The sequence below is a fragment of the Thamnophis elegans genome, chromosome 5, assembly GCF_009769535.1.
Source record: "Thamnophis elegans isolate rThaEle1 chromosome 5, rThaEle1.pri, whole genome shotgun sequence".
NCBI classification, from domain to species: domain Eukaryota; kingdom Metazoa; phylum Chordata; class Lepidosauria; order Squamata; family Colubridae; genus Thamnophis; species Thamnophis elegans.
Window position 1 is genome coordinate 64278921 of NC_045545.1, and position 13126 is coordinate 64292046.

Consider the following 13126-nt stretch of genomic DNA (forward strand, 5'->3'; position numbering starts at 1 on the left):
TAGCAATCTGGACAGGAGCTCTGACTTGCCATCATTTAAACAGCAATTCATATGTATTTCTATTTTAGATTTGTATGAATCATATACAAAGTAGTACTCTATGGGCACAAGGATTATTTTTGAAATAACAATTATTAATACATTTTGTCAGATGGAGCAGCCAATTTGCTACCTAAGCAAAGGACCTGGGACCCTCTTATCAGGACTGAAAGAAGTACCCTGCAGAAACTGCCTATTCAAAAGCACAGTTTAAGGAGTACTGCTTACGTAACTGAAAATAATAGAAAAGTCATTCAAAAAAAATGGAAGATATATTAATATACCACACTGTTTTACAAGAAGTTGGTCTTGAACAAAGCCACTGTTACTGCCTCATAAAAATATGTTCACAATTCTCACTCATAGAAATTTCTGAACTATCACTGGCAAATCAGCAAAGAAACCAATTCAGCATATCTCAGAACACAAACCATTATTCTTAAAATAAACATAGTTTGACACTGCAAATCAAGTTATTTAAGCATCCAGGAACAAAGAGCAGAGGCCTTTCTATAAGAGAAATAAATTATAAACCCCTAGCAGAGAAAAACTACTTCTAAAATAGGAATTGGCCACAAACCTATTTATTCTGAGCATAGAATCATAAGGCATTCTAGTTGAATGTAAAGTTGCATAAAATGGAGAGGCAGGTGAAAGCATGCCAGAAATAGCAGGAATATGGCAAGAACAGGATTCCTAAAGGGAAATCTGGATTAAATATCAAACCTCAAGGCCCAATTTAAATAAGCAGAAACACAATGAAGAGAAACCTAGTTTGCAACTTCATCACCTCTCACGAAAGATGTCCTCTATTTACAGCCTAAGACTTGCAATATTGTCTAATCTGTTTATGGGATGTGACATAGTTATGGGAAATTAGCACTGTGTGCTTTTTATTGTCCACCTATTCTTTGCCCTACAGAATCTTATCATTTAAATATTTTAATATCTAAATATACTTACTTTAAAGCTTCGTGTGTAATTTACTTTTTTAACACACTTCCTAATGTATTACATAGTTAGATGCATCTTGAATGTCTGCATTTGAGACTTTTGGATTTCAAAGTTTACCTATTAACTTGTTTAATATGTACCCTGCCTTTCTATGCCAGCAAATACTCAAGATGACTTTACTGGAAGCATACATGAAGAAATCAAATACATACATTTATTCACACTGATAGGAGATGCACTCTTGGAAAAAGTGTGATATTGTAAACATTCTAACAATTTACAAATAAGCACAGGTACATGTGCTTATGGATTCTATATAAATTGATATAAGTACTAATTATATGAATCCTTTATATATAAATAACTACTACTTACAACCTTCAAGCAGCAATCTGTTATGAACTAAATGGCTTGAAGCGAACTCATGATCTCTCAGAAACAAAACTTAATTTTGAAAAGATTACTGCAATACTTATAGCTCTATATTTATGGTAGACCATTTATATTTACATGTGAAAGGAAGAAAAACCTCTATAGGACTAGAGCTAAACAGTATGGTAACATTTTATCTGCATCTGAGAATGACACATTTTCAAATAATAGCCAGAGTAATATTGCTTTACTCTTTAAAATATTTTCATCATAACTTTATTGTTCGCAAGACTACAATTGCAATGTTGTAACTTAGACTGTGTTTGTTTAAGATGACAAAATACAGTTAAAGAAAAGGAGCAAGAATATAAATCTACAAAGAAGAGCAAAGAAATGGACAGACTCACAAGTAGTTTCCTTCGGTGTTTCCTCAAATCACTTGGCTGTCAAGAGATTGACATAAAAACAGTGGAAGTTAGCTTAAAATTACCCTAGGGAGCAGACGGCACACTGTTCAATACAACTGGGACTAGAGAAACTGAGCAACAGCCACGATGGAGGACTTGTCAAGAGAAAAAAAATGTGGCATTGTAATATTAGACTAAATAGCTTTAGATATTAAATAAAAACGAAATAGAAATGCTAAAGGCCACGGTGGTTGGTCAATACAGCTGACCATTACAGGACATAACCGCAGCATTATAAAGAACATAGCATACCATCAAAAATCCCACTTCCCAGCAGAACACACTTTTATTATTTATTTATTTTTGAACTCTTACCAGGGTCATACTGCATATCCGATCAAGGTCCTGAGCTGTGCTGCGAGAGGTGAGTTTTGGAGTAGAACGTCCACTGACAGGAGGAGATGAGCTTGCCAGAGACAGGGCAGTTAAAGATGTGGGGATGGATGCTCTCTTGCGTAACTGTGTCAGATTTAGGGCTTCCATGCTACCACTGGTGACACGACTCTCTAACTGTTCAGCCCGCAGCTCAGTTGATTCTTTCTCCTCCTGGATCATTCTAGACCAGATCATAATTTAATCTCAGATGAGATTTTACTATTTTTCATAAGGAGGTACAGGTAGAAGCATTCAAGATTTCTATGTTAAACACAACTCTAGTTCACAGAGCAATTTGATATACCATGCTTATGTATTATACCAAAAGAAACTAAGTAGTTAGGTAGGCTTACTTGGGTTTATTCAAACAAACACAAGAGCTATTTTTTAAAATAATATTTTGAAATATTTATCCATACAACCTAGAACTGTTCTGATGCATTCCTTAATTATAGTCCACATTTTCAATGTTCTCATAATGCTAGAAATGTCAACTTTTAAAAAAAAATAGCTTAAAATTGTGATGTGGTCAAATGACTCCATATATTGATTCTCCTTGTATTTTAATCTATGGTTGTATTTTATTTCCTGCAAAATCATTAGTATAACTTTTTTACTACATTAATGTAGTGTAATTTCCATTACAAAATTAAGACAGTCATATGATTTGTTTCCTGTATGTCATTGCAAACATTAGGCAAACCCTTGTTAAATCAGATTTATCATTAGTTTTTTAAAAAAACCTCTTGCAGGCAGAAGATCCGAAAAATGTTCGTGATGGACTTTCAACTATGAGATTGAGGTGGTGACAGAAATACTGTAAAATTGCTCATTAATTTCTACCTGACTTGGTAGTAGATTCATCTGGGATAAGATATATTTGGTATCATGTTGTTCACCTTATTTATTCATTTATTGTTTTTATGCTTGTAATTCTATACTCCCCAAAGATGCATGATATTAACAATTAAAACTAACATTCATTCATGAAACAATCAGTAATTGTGGAGTAGCCTCCGTCACACTCTAACTGTCCCCATGAGTCTGTGGTAACTGAACTAAGAACTCATCCAGACAACCATTTAATTTATTTGATTTGGTATCATCAAACTCTATCACCTCATAACATAAGAAAGAAAAGAAAATACAATTCAAAAACACCATCAGCAAACAACAGCAACAAATAAATAAAAGCAAAGATAACATAAGATGGTAAACCCAGCAAAGAACAGAACTCAGGTAGCCGGGGTGAGTTCTGTTGTTGTCATCTGGATTTATCGTTTTGTCCAAGACCAGATTTTCAAGGCCCTCCAAAATGCTGTTTGAATGGGAGCCACCCAGAATGCATTTAATATTTCTCTCTACTACCTACTCATGTTTAATATGCTTTCTTCTGCTTTCTGGAGTGGCAAAAAAGTATGCCAGCCCAATTAGCTTTTTTCCAAGAGCCAGTCTCTCTTTTCCCTTATAATTATGCTGGTAAGCAATGCTGCCTTTACAGGTTTAATATGGAACCAGACACTTCCTCCCCCACCAAAGTTTCTGTTCCACCTGTTGAACAGGGAAAGCAACCATCAATCGGTCTCTTCAACACTGTGATGCAATAGAATTGGGTCAAAGGAACCCACCAAGAAAAGACCATGACCTCTTCTTTCACTCAAAACTATTATAACAATGAAGACAGTTTAATGGTTATATTTAAAACAAAGTAAACATTCTGTACCATCCTTCAAGTTGCCTAAATAATAGGTGCCCAACAGAAAGATGCTCTGAAACAACAGGTTGTTATCTGGGCTAGATCTAAACACCTGTCTAGCCCTGTTCTGGGAGAGTGATGTGTGTAAGTGTATGTATATGTGCATATGCATGTCAAAGAACCACAAGAAACCAGCTGACGAGTCAATGGTGAAAAAAGGCAGAATGGAACACATAAATATTCTTAACTGAAACCTGTTCTGTTGCACTCATAACAACATATCCTTTTCTTACAGTTAGCTGTGAAGATCACTGTACAACACTTCTAATACACTCAAATACACACACATACTCTTACATATATTTTCACCCAAGTACTCAATATGTTTTTGAGCAGGTCTAGCACTATTTTACAAGAATGGTGAATACAGGAAGTCATGTAGGATCTGATTTGCATTTCGGAAAGTACCAGCCAAGCATTGCCTATGGAAACCAGTTGTCATGTCAACCAAGTTACACAAACCAACTAGCATGGAGGGTGATGCTCAGCAAGCATGCAGGATAGCATATATACCTGCAGCTAAAAGCATTCAATAGGAGCTGGGGATATCTTAGTTCCTGGCTAAGCATCACCACAACTATTGCCAATATGCCTGTATAATGAGGCCTGCTACCAAATACACACACCACTTAAGATTGGACTCCAGGTTCTTCTAAGTGGCAACCTCTCAACCTTCTCTGACAATCTATTGTACTCTTACACACCCCTGATGACAGCTTTTCACTTTATTGACACTAATCATTTTTCCCCAAAGAAATCTCTCTGGTGCTGAATTACTTGGGAATAGGTGAAATGGAGACCACCTTTCTGTCTGCCTTCCTTTCTTCCTCCCTCCCTCCATTTTCATAGCTTAAGCAAAAAGAAGACATATGCTTTTGAGAATGAGTGTGTTGGTTCAGAAAAAATGTGTTGCAGGACTTATGGCTGTCTCCCAGCAGGAATACATAATGTACACAGATAGATATGAACATACACAGGACAAATTAGCAAAGTACAGCAACAACACACGCCTCAAATGATTTTTCATAAAATATCTCCTTTTGGTCTGTTCCTTCAGCAACATTTTTTGAGCAATGAAAGAAACTAAAATTACACACTTAATACTCTTCATATATTACAGAAAGTATAGATTGTGTAACCCAGACCGAGATCTTCAGAGAGAAGATATTAGAGATAAATAAATGTGCTATTTCTGGGGGCCAGTCCAATCAAACTGCTTATATATTTTCTCTCAAACATTTCATTACCACTCGCAGAATTCCTTATCATCTACATGTAAATGTTTGGAATATCAATCCAGACAATGTTTTCCTAATTTATTTCTTGGAGACAAATCTCACACTTTTATGTCTAATCCTTGAACACATACAAAATCAACTAAAATACACAGAATATATACACCAAATGGAGATACCTAATCTCCTCGTTGATGGCATCCAGTTGTTCCTGCAGCATCATGGCAAGGGTCTGGGCATCAGAATGACCACTGGGAGACAACATGTCCATAGAGCTGAAAACTGTCTCTTGGTCATCCTCATCAACATCAGAAATCTCTGGGTCACTATCAAAAGTGTGAGCTGAAGTACTCAGGATGCCACTTGTTTGACCATGCTCCCAATCCTGGACACAAAAGAAAAATCACAAGGTATCCCACATAAGGTATCATTCCCACATAATTGCAATTCCAATTTCACCATCTTGCTGAAATATCTGTTTGAGATGCCAAATTGTTATGTATGCAATTTAAATGATTCCAATGTTTCAGCTAAGCAAACAAGAAAATTCTGCTGAGGACAGAAGATAGGTTTAGTTCTTTGAGAATCTCCTGCGTTTGAAAGGATGCATAACATACAGTGCAGGCCTTCATCTTGTTGCCAAGCAAAAGAGTAAACCTGTGCCAGAGATGTGATTTCCACATTACTCATTCCCTCCCTAGCTTTATGAACTTGGTTTGACTGCTCGTTAATAATTTTTGCCTCCAAAGTTGTGGGTGTTCTAAAACTGACGGTTTTTAAGAAGGGGCTGGATCACAATTTGTCTGAAATGGCATAGAATTTCCTGCTTGAGCAGGGATTGGACTAGAAGACCTCCAAGGTCCCTTCCATCTCAGTTATTCTGTTAAAGAATGATCACGTACAAAACACAAAGCTAGGTAAGAAAGAAAGGGGGAGATTGATAGTTCTTCAATACTTCAGATATTTGAGTACAGGTTGGGTCACAGAGTCTGGCTTAGTAAAACAGCTGCATTCTACTCTTATTAAGGTAAAGGTTCCCCTTGCACAGATGTGCTAGTCATTCCCAACTCTAGGGGGAAGTTCTCATCTCCGTTTTAAAGCTGAAGAGCCAGTGCTGTCCGAAGGCGTCTCCATAGTCATGTGGCTGGCATCACTAAACGTCGAAGGTGCACAGAACACTGTTACCTTCCCATCAAAGGTGGCCCCTATTTTTCTACTTGCATTTTTACATGCTTTCGAACTGCTAGGTTGGCAGAAGTTGGGACAAGTAATGGGAGCTCACTTGGTTACGCGGCGCTAGGGATTCAAACTGCCAAACTGCCAACTTTGCTGATCAACAAGCTCAGCATCTTAGCCACTGAGCCACCACATCCCTTATTCTACTCATAATAATAATAAGCTGGCTATATTGTGCAAAAATAATTTTAGTGTTTTAAGTCAACAGCCCCCACCTTTTGGGCACCAGGGACTGGTTCCGTGGAGAGAGGTTTTTACATGGACTAGAGAGAGTATGATTTCGCATGCTTCGCTGTTTGCAATCAGTTTGGCCAGTTTCTGATATGCCATGGACCAATGCCAGTTCACGGACCAGAGTGCGGGGAAATAAAACTTAAAATAGCAGAAAACAGTATTTCTAATGCTACAGATATACAAACAGAAAAACAATAGTGCTCAGCAATTTGGACAAGAAAATATTGAATCAGCAAATTAGCAAGCAGATTATTCTGATTTTCATCTGATTAAACCAAGAATCTCAGTTCTTAAAATAATGAGTTTGGATTCTGGGTGAGCAATTTCATCCATTCCATATGTTCCAGATTGCTTATCTTACAAGCTGAGATGCTAGAGACCATACCATGGCTGACAGTGGACTTAAGGTTCTCCAGACTTATGGCTGGAAGGACTTCAATCTGCCATTCCTGGGTTTGGCCTCAAAAGCAGCTTAGGAATTTATGACCATTATGGAGGCTATCAGCTTATCCCAGATCATTTCAGATCTGACTCCGGACAGTGGTTACAAACCAGATTTGATCTTTTTGGAGCAATGGCAACACAATCTGGTGAGATCACATTGGCATTGCTCCAAAACGATCAAACCTAATATTATCCCTCCTATCATGGTCATATCACGCCCTGATGTCCTTGAGATTTTTTATGCTGCCCTCTCCACAGGGAGGTCAGGTCCATTTGAGAGGTTCACCTCCATAAACTGATGGACTCGATTGAGTCTCAGAGGGTACTGTGAGATATCTCAGAGACTTCGGCAGTCCTGCCGAAGCCCTGGTAACATCCTGGAATCAAAGGGCAGTTAGGGAACTGGACAAGATTGCGCCTCTCCAGATCCATCACACCCGATTTTCCACATTGTTCACAGGGGAGTGGCAAGTTCTAGAAGGGGTTAAGAGATGCCAGCACATCACTGCAGAAAAATGAAGGATCACTTTGACTAGACACAACTTGTAGCTGCTATTATAGCCTACCTCATGACAATAAGAATGCTATATGGGGTTAACCTTGAAGAGCATTCAGAAGCTACAACTGGCATCATGGGCAGTCTTTGGGTCCCTGCAGTATCCATGTTTCACCACACTTGCACAAGCTGCACTGGTTGTCAATTTGCTTCCAGGAGCAATTCGAGGTTTGTGTGATCACCTTTAAAGCTTTGCATGGCATGGGGTCCAAGTTACCTGAGGAACTATCTCACCCCAATAGGACTGGCCTGTCCCACCAGTACTGGCAGAGGAGGGATGCTGTAAATCCCGTTGGTCAAGGAATTTCAGCTGGTGAATTCCAGGAGAAAAGACTTCTCTGCCATGCCTCCTGCATTCTGGAACATTTTGCTCCCCAGGGTGAGATCTGCTCTCACCCTCCTGACCTGAAGACCTGGCTCTGCCAGTTGGCTTGGGGCCTCAATGGAGGAGTATCATGCTGAAGGTAGTTGGTGGACCATCTCCTCCCCCATACATTCTGGGCTCTCCCTTCCTACTTTTAATAATAATATGTGTTATTAGAAATATCTATGTTTTCATGGTTTATTGCTTTTAATGTTGTAAACCACTCTTGCCTGTGGTTAGATATGTGACAAATAAAATTAATAATAAATAAATCTCTTACAATATGCTTTATAGGCTGGAAATGATTCAGTTGATACTCAAAAATCTGGGTGGATACAGTAATTTTCTTCTAGATATTTCAATCAGGTTCATAGTAGAGTGATTGTGGAGGAGTATGGAGGTGGCCTTGAAGAAGGAATTCAAACCTTTAGGTAAACATCAGCTTAGCCTGGGTAGATGGAAGAGAGTAGCAACAAACTCAGAATTTCCCTTGCCTTGATTCTCTTTAGTGTAAGAGAAGTGAGCGAAAACCTGTCAGGCTTTCAAGATTCTTTTATTATACCCTATAACAATATTAATTCAGTAATAATGTAATTATTACAGTAATTCATGTGGCATTTATTTCTTGACCTAGTATATCTCAAAGAGCAGGTTGTGATCCTTTATTAACTTACAGGAGTCTGGTTTTATATGGGTGTTGCAGGCCCTTTATAGAATTTTAATATTTATATTAGAATTTAAGAAATTTATTGCCCTTTATTCTGCAGCTGATCGACACTTTCAACTCTCAAGATTAATGGGAAGCAGTTTGGAAACATACTTACTGGATTTATGTATGTATGTGCTGGGTTTTTTGAGTTTCATGAAAAGTATTTTCTTAAGAAAAAGAATTGTTAATACATTTGCTATGATGCTGAGTACGTTGGACTGAGGAATGACTTCATTACATGATTAAAAAATAGGAAGAAACAATGTAATAAACTTCAAAACTGTAGTTTCAAAGAAGCGCACTGAAAAGATATCTATTTGTTTCAATATATAATTTTACCCAAAGTAAGTAATACTTATTTGAGCAGTTCACTGATCCCCGAAAAACATTTAAAATATATACTACATGGCTAGCTTAAATCTCCAATGTAGCTGATGAAAATAAATTTACAAAATAAAGCATAAGAAAATAAATAGCAACACCGCATCCCAACCAAGTATTGAAATACAAAAGCTAAGAACTCTTTCTTTGTTTCCCAGATTTCACAGGATTGCAAAGATCCTTTGAAATTTCATCTTACCACCTTCTTCTGTATAAGCCCATCCCATAAGTACTGCCCTGGCCACCATCCAGTGAAGTAGCCTTTCTGCACAACAGGGAGTCTCTTTCCTTTAGAAAGGTTTAGGTTTGCAGCTGTCACTGCCAAGCGAAAGGCCATTGTGCCCCCCCCCCAATTTTAAAAGCACAAGACAGCTGTTGCAGCTGTTGCCAATACAAATATTTTATGGTGGACGCCAAGATGCAGGCGTAACTGGAGCTGCCCCCTAGAGATTTGTTTGCAGCAAGGCAAACATCAGGAGTTTTACCTTGGAGGGTTCTTCCTGCAGGGCTACAAAACGGCTCTTTGGTGCCCGATGAAGACTAGAAGGTGTTGCAAAGGGGTCCGTGGATGGATGGACCATAGTACTCAGGGGATATCTGAGATCAGGAGTACTTCCAACAAGGGACCTATTCAAAATTAAAATGGAAAAAAAATTTACTTTAAAGAAATAATGAAAGTCGTATTGCTTAAAGTTTAGCTTTCTATAGAGAAATCCTGAATTTAAATGCATCCAATTTTTCTTATCTTGTACCAATATCCTAAAATACAGACATATTGCCAGAGATTATGCATTGAAAATCACAGGATAGGACAGGTTTCTTATTTTTTATGGTTGATGAGAAAATGTGGGGCTAATAAACATTTCAAGAGCAGTTGTAACTATGCTGTAGATATTCTTAAACAAAGATTGCCACGATGAGTGTGTCCAATCACAACCCCACCTACATACCAAAGGGCAATAAAGAAGCAGACTATTTCATTATCTATGAATCTTCTGTTTTGATTCAGAGCAGCATTGATTGGGTCTTTCAGGCCGTAGTTAGTCATTTCCAGGATGCTACCTAGCGGAGTACTGAAAAACATCTGCAAGCAAACAACAAAGCTCTGGAAGCACCAAGAATTCCACAATAAATTTCTTGAAACAGTAAAAAACTTCTGGGAGCTAGTAGACCATCTTTGTAGACCACATCCAGTAGAAAAAATGAAATTTTCAGTGTTGAACTTTTGAAAATTGAACTTTTCCTAGAACATTCTGTCCTGAGGAGGTAAATTTTATCTCAACTTTATGTGTAGATCAAGGGTTCTTTTTTAAAATAAAGATTATACTTAAGACTACCACTTTGCCTTGCAGTATCCCAGCTTCCCATTGGATAATTTTTTAATCAAAAGACTTATTTAAAATAAAATAAGGTAGGGCAGGATGCTGGGCAAATACTGAGGAAAATGTCAGCAGATGTGTCCTTTGTTTCCCCAAGGCCCTATCAAAGACTAAGGCAATTTAAATCAAAACTTTCTAAGAAAAAACCAAAACACATTTATAAGCAAATAAGCATCCTTTATAGAAAAATGTAGTTTACATTATCATAATCTAGATATATTGAACCTAGACTTAGATGATGGGGCTATCTCTAAGATTCCAAGTCCTAGAACAAAAATATAGTCAAGGTGGCTCAGAAAAATAAATAAATAAATATAAGAATAAATTTAAGTAGCTGGTGGAATAGAGTACTGCTAAATATCAGTGAAGGAATACTTGTTCTCTGAAGATCAAGACCTGTTTCAGGAATACTTTCTCATCTCCAGGGAACAGAGGCACAATTGTTTCTCTCTCCCCTTCTTTCCTTCCTCCCTCCCTCCCTTTTTATGTTAACATTTTATTTAACAACAATACAGTATGTAATGTACAGTATGTAGAATTACACTTATTTCCTTCTTGTAAGAAGCTATGTGAAAGTGCTCAACACTTGCTTTATTTTTTACTCTTATTATTAATCCCATTATTTATTTAAAACGGGGGTATTTTCAAAAAGATATTACCCGTGAAGACACAAATAACTATTTGGCTTAAACAATTACTGCTCAATTAAGCATTAGTAAAAGATACCAAGCAGAGTGTGTTAAATTGGTTTCATGATGTAAAAAGTATATAGATAAGTATTTAATTTCTGATTTCCCCTTTCTATGAGTCCAATCAATTTTGCAATACCTGATCGCTTAGGCTTTAGAATTCATGTCTAGAAACTCAAGCTAATTTGGATAAGATAAATAGAAAAGAGGTTAACTATTTCTCAATAAATTAAGCTTTGTAAACAACAGTTGTCCATGTTAACAGTAAAAGAAATGAAAATGAATTATGTAAAGTAAAAAAAATGAATTTACAAATAAATCAAGAAATGGCTGAAATACAAATTATGAAAAATACAAGAGGGGAAATCTGTCTGAATGGATAATGCAATCAGACAAAATTTCATCAATACTGTTCCGATTTTTATAAAAGAAGTGACATCTCTCTAGAGAAAATAGATGAATACCTAAGAATCAAAATTTACTGAGAATTATACAGGAACAGAGTCAGGTTTTTGAATGGACTTATAACAGTAAAGGAAATTTCTAAAGCTTAAAAAAATTAAACCAGTAAGAATACCTAGACCAGGGGGATTATCGGGTTTTATTATACATGATTTGAGGATTTTATAACCTTTACAAAACACGCTAAACTCTATATTGCAGGAGGAAAGATGCTGGAGAGTTAGAAAGAGGTCAACAGTAGAACTAATATTTAAAGAGGGATAGTTTTGACTTGAATCAGAAACTATAGGCTGATATTATGAAGACTGAAAACAAATTTGCAAGAATTTATGCATGAGGATCAATGGGGGTTTTATCTAAAAGACAGTTAAGGGACAATGTTTAGAAATGCATTGAGCATTTTGGAATATTTAGAGCAACATAATGAAAAACAAGCCACCTTGACTTTCTTAGGTGCAGAGAAGGCATTTGATTATTTGAACTGGCTTTCATGTTGAATATTTTGGAAGATATTAATTTTGAACATTATAAAATGAGTAAAATAAATTTACACTTCACAGAAAGCACAAATAATTGTTAACGGAGATATAACAAAACCATGTGAGATACCAAAAGGAATAAAATAAGGTTGCACACTGTCTCCTCTCTCCTATTTTGGTACTGAAATATTGAATAGAGATATAACACAAGATGAGAAGATTGTGGGTGTAAAGATTTTAAAAGACACTTATAAATAAGAGTTTTGTCAGATGACTTGGTTTTTGGTTTTGGAAGATGCTTTAGAGGGAATCGAAACATTAATAGACTATTTTAAAAATGCTACATTAGCAAGTTTCAAGATTGATAAACAGAAGATAAATATATTAACAAATAGAAGAGCAAATAGAAATGTTGAATAAAATAGGTTTTAAAATTAAGAAGATAAATGTCTAAGTATCACTATGACAAATATGAACTGTAAGATTTCAAAATAACCATGTTAAAAATGGAATTGAGTTCAATGGATAGATTAAGATAGGAGAAATTACAACTGTCATTGCTGGAGGAATTTCTGAGATAAAATGAAAGTTTTGCCTAGAATTATACTTTTGTTTCAGACAATATCTGATTTGGCAATTGATGCTCCATCTAAACAGAAGGCTGAGATATAGCTATATTTATGTGCGGGACATGACTTAAATATAAGGTGTTACAAAATGCAAAGGAAAGGAAGCTTGAATCTACCTGATTTTAAATTATATTTTGCAGCTAGCTGTTTAGTTTGGATGAAAGAATGGTTATTGCTGAGAAAACAAAGGCTCTTGGAGTTAAAAGGACACAACCTAACATTTGGGTTGCATGTGTGTTTGTGGTATGATGAAGTCCAGGTTAATTTAGATTTTAAAAATGATTATGTTAGGCATTCCCAATGGAGAATATGGAATAGATACAAACCAGATTGTGCCAGAACACATCTCTATGGATCTCAGCACAA

The 13126-nt window shown here is 36.5% G+C and overlaps 1 protein-coding gene across 1 annotated transcript in view; it reads right to left on the bottom strand.

The window, feature by feature from the left end:
* PPFIA4 (PTPRF interacting protein alpha 4) overlaps positions 1-13126 on the bottom strand; it is an 81450-nt gene that overhangs the window by 21288 nt on the left and 47036 nt on the right. Inside the window, 4 exon segments of the mRNA XM_032218590.1 lie at positions 1773-1808; positions 2148-2388; positions 5378-5583; positions 9608-9749. Coding sequence (XP_032074481.1) covers positions 1773-1808; positions 2148-2388; positions 5378-5583; positions 9608-9749 — 625 coding nt within the window.